This window comes from Salvelinus alpinus, chromosome 4 (assembly GCF_045679555.1).
Source record: "Salvelinus alpinus chromosome 4, SLU_Salpinus.1, whole genome shotgun sequence".
NCBI lineage: Eukaryota > Metazoa > Chordata > Actinopteri > Salmoniformes > Salmonidae > Salvelinus > Salvelinus alpinus.
Window position 1 is genome coordinate 64,181,570 of NC_092089.1, and position 24,022 is coordinate 64,205,591.

The 24,022-nt window shown below is 41.8% G+C and overlaps 1 protein-coding gene across 4 annotated transcripts in view; it reads right to left on the bottom strand.

The window, feature by feature from the left end:
* LOC139574117 (regulator of G-protein signaling 14-like) overlaps positions 1-19,240 on the bottom strand; it is a 46,295-nt gene extending 27,055 nt beyond the window's left edge. For all 4 annotated transcript variants that reach the window (XM_071398305.1, XM_071398303.1, XM_071398304.1 and 1 more), the window contains exons 1-6: positions 19,124-19,240; positions 18,012-18,033; positions 17,723-17,871; positions 17,460-17,552; positions 17,106-17,249; positions 2,863-3,042 (exon numbers count right to left, since the gene is read on the bottom strand). In XM_071398305.1, the coding sequence (XP_071254406.1) occupies positions 2,863-3,042; positions 17,106-17,249; positions 17,460-17,552; positions 17,723-17,871; positions 18,012-18,033; positions 19,124-19,171 (636 nt within the window). In that variant the 5' untranslated portion in view covers positions 19,172-19,240. The remainder of the gene's footprint in view (positions 1-2,862; positions 3,043-17,105; positions 17,250-17,459; positions 17,553-17,722; positions 17,872-18,011; positions 18,034-19,123) is intronic.
* Positions 19,241-24,022: the final 4,782 nt, after the last annotated feature.

A 24,022-nucleotide genomic window follows, 5' to 3' on the forward strand; every position in this document is an offset into this window, starting at 1 on the left:
TGTCAACAGTCTTTAGAACCTTGTCTGATGCTTCTACTGTGAAGTGGTGCCTAAGGAGAGGGGAATGAGTAAGGTCTGCCATGATGCACTGACCATGCGCGTTCATGTGAGAGCGAGCTCTGTTCCATCGCACTTCTGAAGACAATGGAATTCTCCGGTTGGAACATTATTAAAGATTTATGTTAAAACCATCCTAAAGATTGATTCAATACATCGTTTGACATGTTTCTACTGACTGTTACGGAACTTTTTGACATTTCCTCTGCTTTTAGTGAACGCGCTTCGTGACTTTGGATTTGTTTACCAAACGCGCTAACAAAAGTAGCTACTTGGACATAAATGATGGACATTACCGAACAAAACAAACATTTATTGTGGAAGTGGGAGTCCTGGGAGTGCATTCCGACGAAGATCAGCAAAGGCAAGAGAAGATTTATAATGCTATTTATGACTTTTGTTGACTCCACAATTTGGCGGGTAACTGTATGGCTTCCTTTTGTGGCTGAACGCTGTTCTCAGATTATTGAATATTGTGCTTTTGCCCTAAAGCTTTTTTGAAATCTGACACAGCGGCTACATTAAGAATAAGTTTATCTTTAATTCTATGTAAAACATGTATCTTTCATCAAAGTTTATGATGAGTATTTCTGTTATTTGATGTGGCTCTCTGCAATTTCTCCGGATATTTTGGAGGTATTTCTGAACATGGCGCCAATGTAAACTGAGGTTTTTGGATATACAGTGGGGAGAACAAGTATTTGATACACTGCCGATTTTGCAGGTTTTCCTACTTACAAAGCATGTAGAGGTCTGTAATTTTTATCATAGTTACACTTCAACTGTGAGAGACGGAATCTAAAACAAAAATCCAGAAAATCACATTGTATGATTTTTAAGTAATTCATTTGCATTTTATTGCATGACATAAGTATTTGATCACCTACCAACCAGTAAGAATTCCGGCTCTCACAGACCTGTTAGTTTTTCTTTAAGAAGCCCTCCTGTTCTCCACTCATTACCTGTATTAACTGCACCTGTTTGAACTCGTTACCTGTATAAAAGACACCTGTCCACACACTCAATCAAACAGACTCCAACCTCTCCACAATGGCCAAGACCAGAGAGCTGTGTAAGGACATCAAGGCTAAAATTGTAGACCTGCACAAGGCTGGGATGGGCTACAGGACAATAGGCAAGCAGCTTGGTGAGAAGGCAACAACTGTTGGCGCAATTATTAGAAAATAGAAGAAAATAGAAGAAGTTCAAGATGATGGTCAATCACCCTCGGTCTGGGGCTCCATGCAAGATCTCACCTCGTGGGGCATCAATGATCATGAGGAAGGTGAGGGATCAGCCCAGAACTACACGGCAGGACCTGGTCAATGACCTGAAGAGAGCTGGGACCACAGTCTCAAAGAAAACCATTAGTAACACACTACGCCGTCATGGATTAAAATCCTGCAGCGCACACAAGGTCCCCCTGCTCAAGCAGGCGCATGTCCAGGCCCGTCTGAAGTTTGCCAATGACCATCTGGATGATCCAGAGGAGGAATGGGAGAAGGTCATGTGGTCTGATGATTCAAAAATAGAGCTTTTTGGTCTAAACTCCACTCGCCGTGTTTGGAGGAAGAAGAAGGATGAGTACAACCCCAAGAACACCATCCCAACCGTGAAGCATGGAGGTGGAAACATCATTCTTTGGGGATGCTTTTCTGCAAAGGGGACAGGACGACTGCACCGTATTGAGGGGAGGATGGATGGGGCCATGTATTGCGAGATCTTAGCCAACAACCTCCTTCCCTCAGTAAGAGCATTGATGATGGGTCGTGGCTGGGTCTTCCAGCATGACAACGACCCGAAACACACAGCCAGGGCAACTAAGGAGTGGCTCCGTAAGAAGTATCTCAAGGTCCTGGAGTGGCCTAGCCAGTCTCCAGACCTGAACCCAATAGAAAATCTTTGGAGGGAGCTGAAAGTCCGTATTGCCCAGCGACAGCCCCGAAACCTGAAGGATCTGGAGAAGGTCTGTATGGAGGAGTGGGCCAAAATCCCTGCTGCAGTGTGTGCAAACCTGGTCAAGAACTACAGGAAACGTATGATCTCTGTAATTGCAAACAAAGGATTCAGTACCAAATATTAAGTTCTGCTTTTCTGATGTATCAAATACTTATGTCATGCAATAAAATGCTAATTAATTACTTAAAAATCATACAATGTGATTTTCGGGATTTTTGTTTTAGATTCCGTCTCTCACAGTTGAAGTGTACCTATGATAAAAATTACAGACCTCTACATGCTTTGTAAGTAGGAAAACCTGCAAAATCGGCAGTGTATCAAATACTTGTTCTCCCCACTGTAAATATGATCTGATGAAGATCATCAAAGGTTAGTGATTCATTTCATCTCTATTTCTGCTTTTTGTGACTCCTGTCTTTGGCTGGAAAAATGGCTGTGTTTTTCTGTGATTTTGCGGTGACCTAACATAATCGTTTGTGGTGCTTTCGCTGTAAAGCCTTTTTGAAATCGGACACTCTGGTGGGATTAACAAGAAGTGTATCTTTAAAATGGTGTGAAATACTTGTATGCTTAAGGAATTTTAATTATGAGATTTCTGTTTGAATTTGGCGCCCTGCACTTTCACTGGCTGTTGTCATATCGATCTCGTTAACGGGATTGCAGCCCTAAAAAGTTAATAATGAATGATCTGCTTAATGTGGACAGATTTTGGGGTGGAGTAAACCCTGTCGCTTTGCCTCTTCCTCTCTGATTACACACATCCAAATAGAATCATTTCAACATTCTTCAACAATGATCAAAACATTTCTTCCATAGTTATTGATAAAACACATCCATCCATCCCACCTTCTTGCTGTCGTTGAGGGAGGGGCTGGCAGTGGCCATGTTCTCCCATGATCCTGTGCTGGTGGGCTCAGGGGCGATTCTGGGTAGTGGCGTGCCCTCCACGCTGGCCAGGGTACATTTCTGGTAGAGAGGGGAGCGGACGAAACGCCTGTAGCTGTCCATCTTCATCAGCTTAAAGATCTGACACAGAGGAGGGACGGGGACAAACAGACACAGACATGTAGACACACCAGTTCAGGTCATGGCACTGCATACACCACACTTTTACACTTTTGTTGGTAATACGTTTGAGTTGCTCTACTTTCTTGCTTTAAAGATACATTTCACCACTGCTCTTTCACTGTATATGTCCATTAATATATAATATGTGCAAATACAAGCATCTCTCCGGAAGAAACAGTTAATCTACATTTCCTGGTTGTAATCAAACCACAATATCCAGAATTCGTAGTGATTTCAGGATGAAGTACTACCCCGGGCGAGGTGGATCCAGTTGAGAATTGCGAATAACTATTTATTTTTATTTTTGTGTCAACAACAACTATACAGTTTAGTCATGGTGCGGTGCTCAGTACCTGGATGTGCAAACTACAAGAAAGCACAGGCTGCTGGGGTAACATTTCAACAGTTACCTAACAGAGATATTCCTCGGAGCCAACAGTGCCTGGCGGCAATAAAGAAGGCAGCCTATGATGTGAATACTCCTGTGGAGAAATATCCAAATGTCTGTGGTTGTAGCCAGCACTTTCAGCCAGAGAATTTCGAAACGGACCTGAAGTCTCAACTTATGGGGTTGCCAGGTTGTCGAAAGTTGAAAAATTAAGTTATTCCAAGGATTTTTCCCTTCATTTCAAAGAAGAAAGCATCCGATCAGCAAACATCAGCGCAGAAAATAAGCAGAGGTAACGTAGCTAACTTAGCTAACTAGCTAGCAAAATATATTTGTTTATCTAAACCAACATCGAGTTTGTTAGCTTTCACAATATGCTGGCTAGACATTCTAAAGCAAATCAATGTCATTAGCCAGGTGCTATCTTTTTGTCATTTAGCAGACGCTCTTATCCAGAGCAACTAGAGTTAAGTGTTTTGCTCAAGGGCACATTGACAGATTTTTCACCTAGTCAGTTCAGGGGTTCATACCAGCAACCTGTCAGTTACTGGCACAACCTCTTAACTGCTAGGCTACCTGCCGCCCTAATGTGACCGGCCTATGTGTTCTATTTACATAGTCCGATACCATCAACATCTGCAGAACCATCAACATAAAGCTCAGCACCAGGAACTGGTATTTCCATGACAAGATGAGCAAATAAATATACTGGAGCTAGCCATAAACTTGGGCCGTGTCTCGTTGTCATAGTAGGTATGTTCATAAGTAGGCTACAAATTCTTCTGTCGTTTTTTCTCTGTATTCTGCAGGCTTAGTTGATTGCTTATGCAAAGATTGAAGTCTAAACTGGAGAAAAGCAATTGGATATCACGAAATTTGAGAGAAAAAGGGTGTAAAATACAACAACAACAAAAAATCAAACCCTTATAGTCAGTTCGTTGGCATGGGGGAGAGGGGCTGTTAGTATCCTATTCACTATTATTGGCAGCGCTTGTCTACTCAACAGCGCAACTGAAGGTGCTCAGGCACAACAGTACATGACTAGACTGTCTACAAGTCAAGCCACCCCTCAAACTTTTCACACCTTTGCTAACAGACCATTTCAATGCCTCATCAATGAGAGTAACAAAACGCATACCAGTCTACCATACCCTTTTTTGTTTACAGATGAACATGGTTTCTTGTAAGATTACACATCCACATGATCAGTCTTCAAGTCTTTCCAGAAGATTTGCAGTACAACCAAATCTTCTGCAAGAGGTTGGAACCTACTACTTCTGCGAGAAGCTTGTCCACCTAGCTGTGGAGCGCAGAAAGGACAAGACAGTGGTCTACAAGTAGCCAGAGTCACAGCTCCCCAAACCCAACATCCCTGCCAACATTGCCAAAGCCTGCTAAACCAGCTACCATTGCCCAGCATAAGATGATGTTCACCAGCTGAAGAACATTCAGGACCCTGCCTGGAACATTCAGCCAACACAACATCCATATTCAGTTAAACAGATTTTTCAATATAATATAGAATACCTGGTATGCTCACAACTGCATTGTGGTATAAATATTGCTGGAGTTTGATCAAATGTGTTATATAAGATTTTTTACAAGTGTACTGACAAGTGACTAAATATTTCCAGCTGCATCAGACACCAAAACATCTGGATCAATTCATAGTGACATTCATGGAATGTATTTGGAAGTAACTAGCTACAATTTTACTACTAAAATAAATGATGCAGGGAGTTGGTGTATAATTTCAACTTTCATTTGTTGGCAAGTAAACATGTTTCAATAAAACAGTAAATTAGTCTATTGCTCTGGAGACCGAGGTGAGTTTACACAGCAGTATGCAGGAACAGTTATGGCAATGTATGACATACAGTTGAAGTCAGAAGTTTACAAACATCTTAGCCAAATACATTTAAACTCAGTTTTTCACGATTCCTGACATTTAATCCAGTAAAAAATCCCTGTCTTAGGTCAGTTAGGATCACCATTTTATTTTAAGAATGTGAAATGTCAGAATAATAGTTGAGAGAATGATTTATTTCAGCTTTTATTTCTTTCATCACATTCCCAGTGGGTCAGAAGTTTACATACACTCAATTAGTATTTGGTAGCATTGCCTTTAAATTGTTTCACTTGGGTTAAACATTTTGGGTAGTGTTGGGTTCACCTTGGGGTCATGATAGGGGCTGTACCAAATGTTTGATGTATTATAATAATTGATAACGCTTATGTTGTATTAACTTCTTTGGTACAGGGGGGCAGTATTGAGTAGCGTGGATAAAAAGGTGCCCAGAGTAAACTGCCTGCTCCTCAGTCCTAAAAGCTAGAATATGCATATAATTTGTAGATTTGGATGGAAAAAACTCTGAAGTTTCCAAAACGGTTTGAATGATGTCTGTGAGTATAACAGAACTCATATGGCAGGCAAAAACCTGAGAAAAAATCCGACCAGGAAGTGGGAAATCTGAGGTTTGTAGTTTTTCAACTCTTTGCCTATCCAAGATACAGTGTAAATTTGGTTCGATTGCACTTCCTACGGCTTCCACTAGATGTTAGCAGTCTTTGGAACCTTGTTTGATGCTTCTACTGTGAAGGATGAGGGAATGGGAGCTGATTGAGTCAGGGGTCTGGCATGAGCTGATCATGCGCGCCCACGTGAGAGTTAGCTGCGTTCCATCGCATTTCTACAGACAAAGGAATTCTCCGGTTTAAACATTATCGAAGATTTATGTTTAAAACATCCTAAAGATTGATTCTATACTTCGTTTGACATGTTTCTACGAACTGTAATATGTCTTTTCGTGTGAACTTTCGCCTGAACTTGCCCGCGCCTCGTGAGTTTGGATTGTGTACTAAACGCGCAAACAAAACAGAGGTATTTGGACATAAATTATGGACTTAATCGAACAAATCAAACATTTATTGTGGAACTGGGATTCCTGGGAGTGCATTCTGATGAAGATCATCAAAGGTAAGTGAATATTTATAATGCTATTTCTGACTTCTGTTGACTCCACAACATGGTGGATATCTGTATGGCTTGTTTTGTTGTCTGAGGGCTGTACTCAGATTATTGCATGGTGTGCTTTTTCGGTAAAGCTTTTTGGAAATCTGACACAGCGGTTGCATTAAGGAGAAGTGGATCTAAAATTCCTTGTATAACACTTGTATCTTTTAGCAATGTTTATTATGAGTATTTCTGTAAATTGATGTGGCTCTCTGCAAAATCACCGGATGTTTTGGAACTACTGAACATAACGCGCCAATGTAACTTTTTTGGGATATAAATATGAACTTTATCGAGCAAAACATACATGTCTTGTGTAACATGAAGTCCTATGAGTGTCATCCGATGAAGATCATCAAAGGTTAGTGATTCAATTTATCTCTATTTCTGCTTTTTGTGACTCCTCTCTTTGGCTGGAAAAATGGCTGTGTTTTTCTGTGACTAGGTACTGACCTAACATAATCGTTTGGTGTGGTTTCATCGTAAAGCCTTTTTGAAATCGGATACTGTGGCTGGATTTACAACAAGTTTATCTTTAAAATGGTGTAAAATACTTGTATGTTTGAGGAATTTTAATTATGGGATAGCTGTTGTTTTGAATTTGGCGCCCTGCAATTTCACTGGCTGTTGTTGAGGTGGGACGCTAGCGTCCCGATTTTCCCAGAGAGGTTAATAGAAGGGGGTGGATATCTGTATGGCTTGTTTTGTTGTCTGAGCACTGTACTCAGATTATTGCATGGTGTGCTTTTTCGGTAAAGCTTTTTTGAAATCTGACACAGCAGTTGCATTTATAGAGTCCTAGACTACAGATTAACAATGTATATATTCATTATAAGGTTTAATATTGTTCCACAGTCTTTTCTAGTCTCTGCGTCTTATAAAGAAACGTTCTGAGAGATATGTGACTGAGAAAGAACCCTGCAGGGGAGTGAAAGAGATAAGAGACTAGTCAGACATTCCACTATAAATCAACTTGGGGAGTGGACATTTACAGCTGAGCCTTTAGAGAAAACTGAAACTCTTGTTTGTATAGCTGTGTAGGCATGGGCTTGGTCTCATGAGTAGAAGGTAATGACGTAGGCAGTGACATCATTAAGGCTGGACTTCGGGCTTAATAAAATAACTTGGACCCTTTACTATTTTGCAGAACTTACTCGGAAACATGCGTGCCATGTTCCTGTTGTCAACTTCTGTCTGCAATTGCATTAATACATGAATGATTGATTTACTTAAAGATATTGTCTGAATGCTAATCTCACCAATGAGCCAATGATTGACGAGGAACAAGGAACGAACCCCAACAGTAGCCTTCCACATGCTTCCCACAATAAGTTGGGTGAATTTTGGCCGATTCCTCCTGACAGAGTTGGTGTAACTGAGTCAGGTTTGTAGGCCTCCTTGCTCGCACACGCTTTTTCAGTTCTGCCCACAAAGTTTCTATGGGATTGAGGTCAGGGCTTTGTGATGGCCACTCCAATAACGTGAATAACGTGAAGTTCACCAGTCCCTACTGCAGCAAAGCACCCCCAAAGCACTCCCACAACATGGATGGTGTTCTTCGGCTTGCAAGCCTCTCCCTTTTTCTTCCAAACATAACGATGGTCATTATGGCCAAACAGTTCTATTTTTGTTTCATCAGACCAGATGACATGTCTCCAAAAATACGATCTTTGTCCCCATGTGCAGTTGGAAACAATAGTCTGGCTTTTTTATGGCTGTTTTGGAGCAGTGGCTTCTTCCTTGCTGAGTGGCCTTTCAGGTTATGTCGATATAGGACTCGTTTAACTGTGGATATAGATACTTTACTTTTATACCATCTTCACAAGGTCCTTTGCTGTTGTTCTGGGATTTGCACTTTTCGCACCAAAGTACGTTCATCTCTAGGAGACAGAAGGCGTCGCCTTCCTGAGCGGTATGACGGCTGCGTGGTCCCATGGTGTCTATACTTGCATACTATTGTTTGTACAGATGAACATGGTACCTTCAGGCATTTGGAAATTTCTCCCAAGGATGAACTAGACTTGTGGAGGTCTACAAATGTTTTTCTGAGGTCTTGGCTGATTACTTTTGATTTCCCCATAATGTCAAGCAAAGAGGCACTGAGTTTGAAGGTAGGCCTTGAAATACACCCTCAGCTACACCTCCAATTGACTCAAATTATGTCAATTAGCCTATCAGAAGCTTCTAAAGCCATGACATCATTTTCTGTAATTTTCCAAGCTGTTTAAAGGCACAGCCACTTTAGTGTATGTTAACGTGGCTTTATTCACAAGATCTGTATCTTTCATCTGGTGTCTTGGACTTGTGATTTAATGATATTTAGATGCTACTATCTACTTCTGAAGCTATGCTATCTATGCTAATCAGTGTGTGGGGGGTGGGGGGTGATCCCGGATCCGGGGTTGAGGTTCTAGAAAGGTTAACCTCTGACCCACTGGAATTGTGATACAGTGAATTATAAGTGAAATAATCTGTCTGTAAAGAATTGTTGGAAAAATTACTTGTGTCATGCACAAAGTAGGTGTCCTAACCGACTTGCCAAAACTATAGTTTGTTAACAAGAAATTTGTGGAGTGGTTGAAAAACGAGTTTTAATGACTCCAACCTAAGTGTATGTAAACTTCCGACTTCAACTATATACACAGTAGAATACAAATATACTACTAACTCCTAAAATAAATACTACAGTTCTACAAAGTCAATACTTAAGATAAGTGTCGTGTTTTGAGTCCCTTTGATACAGGGGGAGATTGTTGTCATGGGACCTTTCACATATCCTCTTGAGAGTTTTCAACATACTCTCCATCGTGTCAGGGATAAATTGCTCGAATGGCCCCAACAATACACGCAGACAAGGGGATTCGGTTTCCTGTGTCTAGCTTCTCCCCACATATAACAAACTCGAAAAAGAATCTGCAGGCCTCCAAGCGGTATTGTCTGTAAGAGAATGACAAAAATGCTATTCGATTTTCATGAGCAATTGTTGTGTACTGTCTGTATTCCTAATGTAGCAGCAGGGTGCAGAATATTACACATCTCACAGACACACGTTAGCTAGCTACAACACACAGGTATAGTTACTCAAAGACTATTAGCAATATGAGTCATGAAGCCAAAGTAATTCCTTTACTCTTCGTCATCATCAAAACATTTCTCTAGTTCTGCTCCTAATGACATGCACTGAGCTAGCTATAACGATAGGCTACAGTACATTTTGGGTATAGCAAACAAATATAGCTAGCTAAACTTAGTGGTACTAGCATGCCCCGTTATGGCCAAATCGATTGTGTAATTGTACCGTACTGTACTAAACAACACTGTCTTGTGTAAAAAGATAGCTTATATTGCTCGCGATCTACCAGCAGCAAAACCAAAAATGTCTCCAGCAACCCTCTATCCCGTGAACCTGTAGAAACTAGTACCGGCCCCATTTTGAAAAAATCGCCTTCGAGGGTGGGAACGCAATTGGACAAGGAAGTAGATCTCCTGTCAGGCTGTATGGTTACAAAGCCAGGGAAAATCAGTCAACCTAGATACCCTGCAATGTTGTGGCAGATAGGACCATTGTTGAGACCAATGGCTCAATTGAACATGGACAACAATATCTACTCACTGCTAGCATGATCATGCAATCGCCGAAACACAAAGGCCACAATAATTGCTACTGCTATCTGCTGTCTGATCTAATAACTTCATTATTAGATCAGATAGCAGGCTCAATCAACCGATGACATCAATGGTTGAACTCTCCCGGCGCAAAAATTCCAAAATACTGCTATGATGTATGGTTTGAAACACCCCAATAGTGTCTAGAAATTAAGTTTCCCTTTATATCAGGAATTGGGCAATTCCAGACCTCAGGGGCCTGATTGGTGTCACACTTTTGCCCCATCCCCAACTACAGTGCCTTGCAAAAGTATTCATGCCCTTGGTGTTTTTCCTATTTTGTTGCATTACAACCTGTAATTTAAATCGATTTTTATTTGGATTTCATGTAATAGACATACACAAAATAGTCCAAATTGGTGAAGTGAAATGAAAAAAAATACTTGTTTAAAACCTTTTCTCAATACAGGGGGTGCTGTTTCCACTTTGGAAAATATCGTCTCCAAATTAAACTGCCTCATACTCAATTCTTGCTCGTACAATATGCATATTATTATTACTATTGGATAGAAAACAATCTCTAGTTTATAAAACCGTTTGAATTATGTCTGTGGGTGAACCAGAACTCTTTCTACAGCGAAAATCATGACAGGACATGCGAAGGTCAGAAAAATAGTCTCTGTTCTCAGATCAGTTTAAAGCTCTGTGTGTGCCCTATGGATCGAAATGAACTGCACCCGCCTTCCCCTGGATGTCAGTAACCAATGAGAAGTGGAATGGAGTCTCTACGTATTTCTCAGAGTTTATAAAACGCCATGGAGTGACATGTACGTTCTTTTGGACGCTCGTCAAGGCGCAAGAGAGGACATCAGAATGGCATGCTCAAAAGCTCTCGTTATCGGGCTAAGATATATCCGTCTGTGATTTAATTCGATATAGGTGTTAGAAACATCATAACGAAGTTATTTTAAACCGATTTATATCAGTTTATGCGAGTATATTGCTATTTTCGGAATTTTCGTAGTATTGCGCTTTGAGGATTTGGACATGTGTGTGCCACGTAGCTATTGTTAGCTGCTAGTTCCGAAGTTGAAGAGGACGTTTTACAACAAAGCAACAATTCTTTTGGACAAAGGACACCTTGCCCAAGATACTGATGGAAGCTCGTCCAAAAGTAAGAGCTATTTATGATTTTATTCCGTATTTATGTGGAAAAATGTAAACGCATTTGTCGGCCATTGTTGCGGCACTAGTCTGGCTGTAACGCACACTGTATGTCTAGTAACGTTCATTTTAAAAATCTAACTCAGCGGTTGCATTAACCTTTTCTCAATATAGGGGGTGCTGTTTCAACATTAGCATTTATCGTCTCCAAATTAAACTGCCTCATACTCAATTCTTGCTCGTACAATATGCATATTATAGTTATTATTGGATAGAAAACACTCTCTAGTTTCTATAGCCGTTTGAATTATGTCTCTGAGTGAAACAGAACTCATTCTACAGCACTTTTCCTGATATGGAGTGAGATTTCAGACATTTTGGCCTCTGGTCCCAGGTCAGTTTTAAAGTCCCTGTAAATCCTATGAGGATACAAACACTGCCCATGCCTTCCTCTAGATGTCAGTAAGAGGTGACAATTTGAATGGAGTCGATTGCGCAATCAGGGCCCGTATAAAACAGAAAAGACCGGATGTACCGTTCTTTTCCTGCTGCGCCTCACGCAAGGTGGACGTCGGACTCTCTCTCTTTCCAAGCGTTGGTTTAGCCACTTATATATCGCCGGTCATGTTTTTACTCGTTATAGGCGTTAAAAACATCATAAGGTAGTTAATTTAAACCGTTTTATAGCAATTTATATCCGTTTAGTGCGATTTTGAGGCATTGCTTTGTGATGCACATTGAAGCACCGGGCACGTTTCGGGGTCCCGGTCGAACGTTAGTGGGCATTTCGACGGACAAGAGGACAGCTTTCGACCAAAAGAAGATTAGACCCAAGAAAGGATACATTGCCCAAGATACTGATGGAAGAACAGCTCACAGTAAGAACTATTTATGATGATAAATCGTTGTTCTGTCGAAAAAAGTTATACGCATATTCCGCCATTTTTTTTGGTATAGCTTCGCTTGGCGAACCCTGTATTGCACAGTAAGGATATTTTTAGAAATGTAATTCAGCGATTGCATTAAGAACTAATTTGTCTTTCGATTGCTGTCCACCCTATATTTTTTAGTCAAGTTTACGATTAGTTATTCATTACGCCAGATCACTGTCCAAAATGGAGCCCAACATTTTCAGTCTAGTTTTGCTAGTATTGTCATGTTATAACCACGTTTTTTTGTGGCTAAATATGCACATTTTCGAACAAACTCTATATGTATGTTGTAATATGATGTTACAGGGGTGTCATCGGAAGAATTCTGAGAAGGTTAGTGAAAAAATTAATACATTTTGGCGATGATTACGTTATCTCTCTCTTTGGCTTGTATCAATGCTCGGGTAACGTTTGCACATGTGGTATGCTAATATAACGATTTATTGTGTTTTCGCTGTAAAACACTTAGAACATCTGAAATATTGTCTGAATTCACAAGATCTGTGTCTTTCCAATGCTATGCTTTGTCTATTTTTAAGAAATGTTTTATGATGAGTAAATTGGTAATACACGTTGCTCTCTGTATTTATTCTAGTCGAGTTGTGATGGTGGGTGCAATTGTAAACTATGATTTCTACCTGAAATATGCACATTTTTCTAACAAAAACTATCCTATACAATAAATATGTTATCAGACTGTCATCTGATGAGGTTTTTTCTTGGTTAGTGGCTATCAATATCTTTATTTGGCCGAATTGGTGATAGCTACTGGTGGAGAGAAAAAATGGTGGACAAAGAAAATGGTGTCTTTTGCTAACGTGGTTAGCTAATAGATTTACATATTGTGTCTTCCCTGTAAAACATTTTAAAAATCAGAAATGATTGCTGGATTCACAAGAAGTGGATCTTTCATCTGGTATCTTGGACTTGTGATTGAATGATATTTAGATGCTACTATTTACTTGTGACGCTATGCTAGCTATGCTATTCAGCTTTTTTACTGGTGGGGGGTGGGGGGTGCTCCCGGATCCGGGTTTCTGACTCGTTAGAAGTTAATAACTAATGCATCTTTCATTAGCTGTCCAACCTGTATTTTTTTAGTCAATCTAATCGATAAATAATCGTAAACTTAGGTGCCTTTCCAAGATGGCGCCGGTCAGAATGCATGCCATGTTTTGACAGATTACATTGCATAACCACGATTTGTGATGCTAAATATGCACATTTTCGAACAAACTCTATATGCATTGTGTAATATGATGTTACAGGACTGTCATCTGAAGAATTCTGAGAAGGTTAGTGAAAAAATTAATATATTTTGGTGGTGATAACGTTATCGCGCTTTTTGCCTTGAATCAATGCTGGGGTGATGTTAGCTCATGTGGTATGCTAATATAACGATATATTGTGTTTTCGCTGTAAAACACTTAGAAAATCTGAAATATTGTCTGGATTCACAAGATCTGTGTCTTTCAATTGCTGTATGCTGTGTATTTTTCAGAAATGTTTTAGGATGAGTATTTTGGTAATTGACGTCGGTCTCTGTAATTATTCCGGCTGCTTCCAACGCTATTTCAGATAGCAGCTGCAATGTAGAACTGTGATTTATACCTGAAATATGCACATTTTTCTAAAAAAACATATGCTATACCATAAATATGTTATCAGACTGTCATCTTATGAAGTTGTTTCTTGGTTAGTGGCTATATATATCTTTATTTAGTCGAAATTGTGATAGCTGCCCATGCAGGAAAAAAATGGTGGAGAAAAAAAAGTTGTGTCTTTTGCTATCGTGGTTAGCTAATAGATTTACATATTGTGTCTTCCCTGTAAAACATTTTAAAAATCAGAAATGATGGCTGGATTCACAAGATCTGTATCTTTCATCTGGTGTCTTGGACTTGTGATTTAATGATATTTAGATGCTAGTATTTACTTGTGACGCTATGCTAGGCTATGCTAGTCAGCTTTTTTACTGTGGGGGGTGCTCCCGGATCCGGGATTGGGAGGAACTAGAAGTTAAAAGAATCTATATTTTTTAAATACGGAAAAGTGGTACGTGCATATGTATTCACCCGCGTTGCTATGAAGCCACTAAATAAGATCTGGTGCAACAAATTACCTTCAGAAGTCACATAATTAGTTTAAAAAGTCTACAATGTAATCTCAGTGTCACATGATCTCAGTATACATAAACCTGTTCTGAAAGGCCCCAGAGTCTGCAACACTACTAAGCAAGGGGCACCACCAAGCAAGGGGCAACATGAAGACCAAGGTGTTCTCCAAACAGGTCAGGGACAAAGTTGTGGAAAAGTACAGGACAGGGTTGGGTGATAAAAAAATATCCAAAACTTTGAACATCCCACGGAGCACCATTTAATCCATTATTGAAAAATGGAAAGAATATGGCACCACAACAAACCTGCCAAGAGACGGCAGCCCACCAAAACTCACGGACCAGGCAAGGAGGGCATTAACCAGAGAGGCAACAAAGAGACCAAAGATAACCCTGAAGGAGCTGCAAGCGCCACAGTGGAGATTGGAGTATCTGTCCATAGGACCACTTTAAGCCGTACACTCCACAGAGATGTGCTTTACGGAAGAGTGGCCAGAAAAAAGGCATTGCTTAAAGAAAAAATTAAGCAAACACATTTGGTGTTCGCCAAAAGGCATATGGGAGACTCCCCAAACATATGGAAGAAGGGACTCTGGTCAGATGAGACTAAAATGGAGCTTTTTGGCCATCAAGGAAAACGCTATGTCTGGTGCAAACCCAACACCTCTCATCATCCCGAGAACACCATCCACACAGTGAAGAATGGTGGTGGCAGCATCATGCTGTGGAGATGTTTTTCATCGGCAGGGATTGGGAAACTGGTCAGAATTGAAGGAATGATGGATGGTGATTCTTGAGGGAAACCTGTTTCAGACTTCCAGAGATTTAATACTGGGACGGAGGTTCATCTTCCAGCAGGACAATGACCCTAAGCATACTGCTAAAGCAACACTCAGTGGTTTAAGGGGAAACATTTAAATGTCTTGGAATGGGCTAATCAAACTCCAGACCTCAATCCAATTGAGAATCTGTGGTATGACTTAAAGATTGCTGTACACCAGCGGAACCCATCCAACTTGAAAGAGCTGGAGCAGTTTTGCCTTGAAGAATGGGCAAAAATCCCAGTGGCCAGGTTGTGCCAAGTTTATAGAGACATACCCCAAGAGACTTGCAGGTGTAATTGCTGCTTAAGGTGACTCTACAAAGTATTGACTTTGGGGGGTGAATAGTTAAGCACGCTCAAGTAAAAAAAAATAGTCTAATAAATAGTAGTCTAACAAAATAGTTTGTTTCACAATGAAAAATATTTTGCATCTTCAAAATGGTATGTATGCATGTTGTGTAAATCAAATGATACAAACCCCCCAAAAATCCATTTTAATTCCAGGTTGTAAGGCAACAAAATAGGAAAAATGCCAAGGGGGGTGAATACATTCGCAAGCCACTGTACCACGTCTGACTCCAAAACTCTACCAATCATGATTTTCAGTTGAGAATGCAAATAGTTTAATTAGCGAAGTTTGCTAGGGATTGGGAAAAGTGTGACACCACTCCGGACCCCAAGGACTGGAGTTGCCCTTTAAATGTATCTCCATCAAACAGAGAACTGAATTCCAAGTGTCATTATCAATTTAATTTGAAATTACAATAAAATTCTTGAATTCACTTGTAAATTGGAGAATTACGTTGAACTAAATTCAAATTTTAGAAAATCTTCAAGTTATGGAATTGGAATTGAAATGGAATTAGACTGTTTGAACTTTTGAATTGGAATTGTAAAAACATGTAATATTTGGAATTTAATTTAATTAGAATTAAATATTTTTACATTTCCCAGTTAATTAAATGAATACACATAGAATAACAAATTGACTGTCGGTGTCATGTTTACCCCACTCCCCCTCTCTAGCGCTCGACGTCGCCAGTTGTCTCATGATTACGCACACCTGCCACCATCGTTACGCGCACCAGTGCCCAATTATACTCAACCAGACTCCATCACCTTCCTGATTACCTCCCCTATATCTGTCACTCCCGTTGGTTCTTTCCTTAGGCGTTATTGACTCTGTTTCTGTTTCATGTCTGTACGCTTATCGTGTTTCTTGTTTTGTACTATGTTCCCATGCCTCAGCCAGCTCGTCATGGTTCCTGTGCCTCAGCCGGCTCGTCAGGCTCCCGTGCCTCAGCCAACTCATCAGGCTCCCGCGCCTCAGCCAGCTCATCAGGCTCCCACGCCTCAGCCGGCTCTACAGGTTCCCACGCCTCAGCCGACTCTACAGGTTCACGCGCCTCTGCAGAAGCGACAGGACCGTCCCTCTGGTCGGCGTCGTCCGGCGGCTAGAGCCACGCGTCAGGGAGGGGATACTGTCACGGTTACACCCGCTCCCCCTTACCAGCACTCGACGTCGCCACCTGCGCCCCATGACACTCCCCTGGACTCCATCTCCATCCATGTCTGTACGCTTTTCATGTTTCTTGTTTTGTACTATGTTCTTTTTATTATTACATTTGCACTCCCTGTACTTGCTTCCTGACTCCCAGCATACACGTTACAGTAGGATTTGTTTTTAATAATGTCAACCTATATTTCCATATTTTCAGTATAGCTAGGCTGTCTGAACAGTGACATGAACAGCCTGAAAGCCTAAGCGAATTGAATTTGAATTTGTGTAATTGTTAGGCATAATATTGAAATTATCTTTGAATTCAATGTCTGGAATTTTAATTGAATTAAATGGAATTTACAGGGAGAGGTATTATAAGGTACAGTAGTGTAGCTTGTGTAGCTGTGTAGCTGGTCTGTGTGAGCTGGTCTGTGTGAGATGTGTGTGTATGCGGCCGCCAGGTGACAGTAGAGCAGACCTGTGTCTGGGCCTTGTCGAACATTTCAACTTTAGGTTTCTGCAGGTCCTTCTCCTCCACGCGAGCTGTGTCATCGATGTTCACAGAGTAGGGAGCATGGTCAGACAGGTACGTCTGGAAGATGGAGCGAGCCTCCTCAGCAAACTACAGGACCAGAATCAAACACAGTCATCAGGCCACCTGTAACCTCAGCTCCATCAACCTACCTTAACTCCACACACTCATTCATCCCATGTAGTTAGTTGTTGTCTCATAGCACATACATAATAGTCAACATGGAAAATGAATACCACAAATACAGTCAAACACATAGCTAGGATTCATTAAAGAGAAGACAGAGAAATCACACCATACCTCTTTCATCCTACTGGGAGGAATCTTCCGAAACTTCTCACAGGCCTGATAGAACAGGATGTTCTCTGCACTCACCTCTGACCTTAGGAAGGCCTTGCATGGCACAACAAAGAGCATACCTGATTAACAGATCACCTACAATACAACTCCCATCAGATCTGATCAGCAGAGTGTGTGTGTGTGTGTGTGTGTGTGTGTGTGTGTGTGTGTGTGTGTGTGTGTGTGTGTGTGTGTGTGTGTTTGTGTATGCATCTATGGCTCACTGTGAAGTAGCGTATTCCCATGGGATCTTCCAGCAGCTTCTCAAAGCACACGGCCCAGCTGACGACACCGCTGGCCTGGGCATCTCCCCCCGGGACCCCTGGTAGACTTGTACGACTGCCCCCACAGCCACGACCAGACATGTTCAGCTCTGAAAAATCACACACACGTTAACTATTAACACCCCATGTACACACCCTAAAGCCTCAGAGTATCAGACTAGCGTTACTGCTCACACAGACATGTTCAGCTCTGAGAAATAGCCTTCAGACAGACACACACGTTACTTACCTCCATCCGACACTGCCTGGCTCTGCAGAGACAAGGGGAATGTGTGTCAGTCTCAGTTAAGTACACTATAACATCATACATACCATACAGATCACAGTTATACAGACATCCAAATACATTCAACTCTAAAGTCAGAAACAAACATTAGTGGAGACCAACTTTATGGAACAGGAATACAGACCAACTTTACAGATCAGAATACCATACAAAACATGAAAAATCATACAATCACCCAACCAGATCTCTCAGGCAGTGAGTGAATGAAGGATTGGTTTCAAAAACACAACAACACAGCATCAGGAAGTGGAGAGTAAAGAGAACAGCTGCATGGCTTTGTTGTTCTGACAGTTCCCCTCTATGGTAAAGCACTCAAGCAGGCAAGGCCCAAGCTCACACAGGAAGAGGGTGTCACTCTACTGCTGTCGTTCTCTCTCTCATTCAGCTTTCAGGACAGAGAATGTTGTTTCTTCAGCTCTAGTTAATCTTAGCTTTCACCTCCGTGGTGAGAGTAATAATATGCAAACACAAAGACAGGCAGACACGCACACGTATTCTTGTTTTTAGAGCACACGTGAGACAGACCCAAGGAAAGCCAATGGCCTCACGCATACAGTGCATGCTAGCAGTGCATGCCAACATATGCGTGTACTCATTTGAGCATCGGGGACTCCACTCACACAACAGGAGACACCTTGGGAATCCAGTCACCATGACAACCATGGGGAGGAGGGGCAGAACTTTTACTCCATCCGTGGTTCATTCCTCATATCCACACTGACTCACTTTAAAGCTTTCTCAACATCCTCCTCTGAGGATATGAGGCACATCACCCAACACACACTGTAATATGACTCAATGCACCACATACAAGACGGGACATCAACACATGATGCTACAGACTAGTGACAGGATGTAGCAACTTACCAAGGAATGGTGGAGGGGATCTGTAGGCCCATACTGAGAACATCTGCATACTAACATTCAAACCTCACCGGCCACATTGTGTACACGAGCGTTGCAAAATAAATTTGCACATACATTTTATTCACATGTCTCGTAACGTTGCACCTCACTGAATTCAACCCTAATCTACAAAGAAACCAATAACTCACCATGTGACCAACACCAGGAACACGCAGAGTCTTCATATTCTTTGACATGGCCGAAGCACCGGTGGGAATGCGAAACGATGCTCACACACTGGGGGGTCACAGCAAAGTGATCCACCCTGCACTGACACACACACTTGGGTCCTCCTCATTTAGGACTTCCTGTCTGAAAGGGAAGTGTCGCTGTGGCAACAGGCCACAAAAGGGGAAGTGTGGTTACAGTGATCACACTGCTCTTGTGTTGCATCCTCTCTGATGTGGATGGTTGGGTTGTGTGTTTCTGCCCTACTGTACTTCTTGCACAGACTAGGCAGTGCAGGCTGTAAGGCTTAGGAGGATGACAACACACACCGGTACTGAAAGTATGCAGGTGAAAACTTGTCTGAGCAAATAAGGCTACTGTACTTGAGATATAGTAGCACCAACCACAAGAGCTGTGGTTTGGCTTCCCACCCCATCAGAGATAGGGCTGGTAAAAACACTGTAGGCAAATGTATTATTTTAAATGTTTCATAGGCTACTCAAGTTGGACAAACATTTCTGAAATGAATTAATTCATTTCTGAAAATGTAGATTTTCAGAGTTGGTGGGCGGGTATGGTTGTAGGTGCTCAGTTTCCCAAACTTATACTGAGCGGCCCCCTTCGCCAGGCGGGAGAAGCATTGGCAGAGCCCGCTGAAAGTCCCCATTCTCTGGGAAAAAAGCTTTTGGGATGGAATGAAATGTTGTTTTTACATAGTGCTAGAGGAGAGAGATGTCACGTTCCTGACCTGTTTTCTGTTGTTTTGTATGTGTGTGATGGTCAGGGCGTGAGTTTTGGGTGGGCATTCTATGTTGTGTGTTTCTATGTTGGTTTAGGGTTGCCTGGTATGGCTCTTAATTAGAGGCAGGTGTTTTGCGTTCCTCTAATTAAGAGTCATATTTAGGTAGGTTGTTTCACTGTGTTCGTTGTGGGTGGTTGTTACCTGTCTCTGTGTTTGTGTTCTGCACCAGATAGGTCTGTATCGGTTTTGCACGTTTGTTATTTTGTAAGTTGTTTGTAGTGTTCACTTGTTCTTATAATTAAACATGTTGAGCACTGGCTACGCTGCATTTTGGTCCTCTCCTTCACCCCAGGAAGAAAACCTTTACAAGAGAAGAGAAGAGTTTGATAACAAAGCAGCAGTTTAAAGTGAACGCTAAGCTACTCCTTGAAGAGTTAGCGAATTTTGAAGATACAAAATGCATTTGAAGACATGCGATTTGGAAACGCAAGCATAACAATAAATTGTATAATTCAAACTTAGGCCTATATCTACAATTACATTTTGCCGATTTTAAAACTGTTTGTATCCCCAAATTCTCTCACTATTGGGAAAAGTGCCAATTCAAATCAAATCAAATTGTATTTGTCACATGCACCAAATACAACAATGCTTACTTACATGCCCTGAACCAACAATGCAGTTCAAGAAATAGAGTTAAGAAAATATTTACTAAATTAACTAAGGTAAAAAAATCGTGATAAAAAGTAACACAATAAAATAACAATAACGAGGCTATATAGAGGGGGTACCGGTACCGAGTCAATGTGCAGGGGTACAGGTTAGTTGAGGTAATTTGTACATGTAGGTAGGGGTCAGGATGCTCTCGATGGTGCAGCTGTAGAACTTTTTGAGGATCTGGGGACCCATGCCAAATCTTTTCTCGTGCCCCCTTCACGACTGTCTTGGTGTGTTTGGACCATGATAGTTCGTTGGTGATGTGGACACGAAGGAACTTGAAACTCTCGACCCGCTCCACTACATCCCCGTCAATGTTAATGGGGGCTTTTTCAGCCCTCCTTTTCCTGTAGTCCACGATCAGCTTCTTTGTCTTGCTCACATTCAGGGACAGGTTGTTGCCCTGGCATCACACTGCCAGGTATCTAACCTCCTCCCTATAGGCTTTTTCATTGTTGTCGGGGATCAGGCCTACCACTGTTGTGTCATCGGCAAACTTAATGATGATGTTGGAGTCGTGCTTGGCCACGCAGTCATGGGTGAACAGGGAGTAAAGGAGGGGACTAAGCCCGCACCCCTGAGGGGCCCCCGTGTTGAGGAGTGTGTGAGATGTGTGTCAGATGTGTTATTGCCTACCCTTACCAGCTGGGGGTGGCCCGTCAGGAAGTCTAGGATCCAATGGCAGAGGGAGGTGTTTAGTTCCAGGGTCCTTAGCTTAGTGATGTGCTTTGTGGGCACTATTGTGTATCTTATCTTCAAAGCGGGCAAAGGTGTTAAGTTTGTCTGGAAGCGTGACGTCGTTGTCCGTGACGTGGCTGTTTTTGTTTTTGTAGTCCGTGATTTCCTGTCGACCCTGCCACATACGTCTCGTGTCTGAGCCGTTGAATTGCGACTCCACCTTGTCACTGTACTGGCATTTTGTTTGTTTGATTTCAATGCTTAAATGCAGTGGATCGCACTTTCAATTTTGTGCAAATTTCCGCCATCCATCGACGGTTTATGGTTAGGGTAGGTTTTAATAGACACAGTGGGTACAACATCTCCAATGCACTTCTTCACTGAGTCAGCGTATAGGTCAATGTTGTTCTCTGAGGCTGACCGGAACATATTCCAGTCCGCGTGATCAAAACAATCTTGAAGCGTGGCTTGCGATTGGTCAGACCAGCGTTGAATGGTTCTCGTCACTGGTACATCCTGTTTGAGTTGCTGCCTATAAGACGGAATGAGCAAGATGGCGTCGTGGTCGGATGTGCCGAAGGGAGGGCTGGGGAGGGCTTTTTATGCATTGCGGAAGTTAGAGTAGCAGTGGTCGAGAGTATTAGCCCTGCGTGTCGTGCAATCAATATGCTGATAGAATTTAGGTAGCCAAATCTACTTTGATAAAATCCCCAGCTACAATAAATGCAGCCTCCAGATATATAGTTTCCAGTTTACATAGAGTCCAGTGAAGTTTCTTGTGGGCCATCTTGGTGTTTGCTTGAGGGAATGTACACAGCTGTGACTATAACTGACGAGAATTCTCTTGGTAGGTAAAATGGCCGGCATTTTCTCTGATGTCTCTCTGGAAGGCAACCCTTGCTCGAATTTCGTCTACCTTGTTGTTAAGAGACTGGACATTGGTGAGTAGTAAACTCGGGAGCGGTGAGCAATGCGCACGTCTACGAAGCCTGACCAGAAGGCCGCTCCTTCTGCCCCTTCTGCAGCGCCAATGTTTTGGGTCGGCTACTAGTATTACATTCATTGTCCTGGGTGGTGGTCCGAACAGAGGATCCGCTTCGGGAAAGTCGTATTCCTGGTTGTAATGTTGGTAAGTTGACGTTGCCCTTACATCCAATAGTTCTTCCCGGCTGTATGTAATAAGACTTAAGATTTCCTGGGGTAACAATGTAAGAAATAATACATAAAAAAAACAAAATACTGTCTAGTTTCCTAAGAATGAGGCGAGGCGAGGCGACCATCTCTGTCGGCGCCATTGTGGGCTTAAGGCCAAGACAATATGAAGACACAGTAATAAATTCAACCACACCTTTATTTCATCACAAAGCTAGAGAGCAACCTCTGTCTAGTGAAGTCCACAAAGCATATTGCATGTAACAAACAGTTACATGACCTACAGCATGGTCAAGCAAGGTAATGTTTCCGACATTTTCGGACTACTAAGACTATTGATTTAGAACACTGGAGAGTTACTGCAAGTCGCAAAGAACGTTAGCTAAATATGATGTGGCTGTTCATGTTTCTGATCTGTGTGTGTGTGTGTGTGTGTGTGTGTGTGTGTGTGTGTGTGTGTGTGTGTGTGTGTGTGTGTGTGTGTGTGTGTGTGTGTGTGTGTGTGTGTGTGTGTGTGTGTGTGTGTGTGTGTGTGTGTGTGTCACGCCCTGACCATAGTTTGCTTTGTATGTTTTAGGTTTTGTTTGGTCAGGGTGTGATCTGAGTGGGCATTCTATGTTGTATGTCTGGTTTGTCTATTTCTATGTGTTTGGCCTGATATGGTTCTCAATCAGAGACAGGTGTTTTGCGTTGTCTCTGATTGGGAACCATATTTAGGTAGCCTGTTTTGTATTGTGGGTTGTGGGTGATTGTCTATGTGTAGTATTTAGTGTCAGCACTATTTGTTATTTAGCTTCACGGTCGTCGTTTATTGTTTTTGTATTAGTTTCGCAAAGTGTTCTCTTTCTATTAAAAAACAAGATGAACACATACCACGCTGCATACTGGTCCTCCGATCCTTCAAACAGCCGTGACAGTGTGTGTGTGTGTGTGTGTGTGTGTGTGTGTGTGTGTGTGTGTGCGTGTGCGTGTGCGTGTGTGTGTGCGTGTGTGCGTTCGTGCAAGTAGAAAAAACATGTTGACACCCGACTTGTATAGAAATGCCAACGCCATCCTATTCGCTTTCATGTTTATGAAACTGTCTATGACTCTGGAATACAGTGAACGCTTACATTTTTTGTTGACCTAGGCTTCCTGGCTAAAATGCTTGCTCGCTAACCTAACTTCCTTTAGGTAGTTAACATTAGCCTTCTACATCTGGCTACATATTGAACTTCCATACTCTTAGGCCAGGGGCACAATGTATGAATGTATGGTTGGATCAGAATCACCATTATAATTATTGTCCAAATACGGAGAATTAATTAAAACCACAAGTCCAAATCCCTATCTCCATCCATGGCTAATTTAGGAAAGGGCCAATTTTAGCTAGCTAGCTAGTCACTGGAGGAATACAACACGACAAGATGCAACAATTCAAGTTGTTTCTGTCAATTGCGTATTTATCTTAATGCGATGTGATAGGAGTGAAGCCAAATCCAAACTGACTTCCCTTGACACGCTGATTGGGTATTATTTTATACTTTTTTTTAATAAGGGAAGCCAAATGCTTCTCTGGCTTCCCTTGCATTAAATGTTATGGGCAGCAACA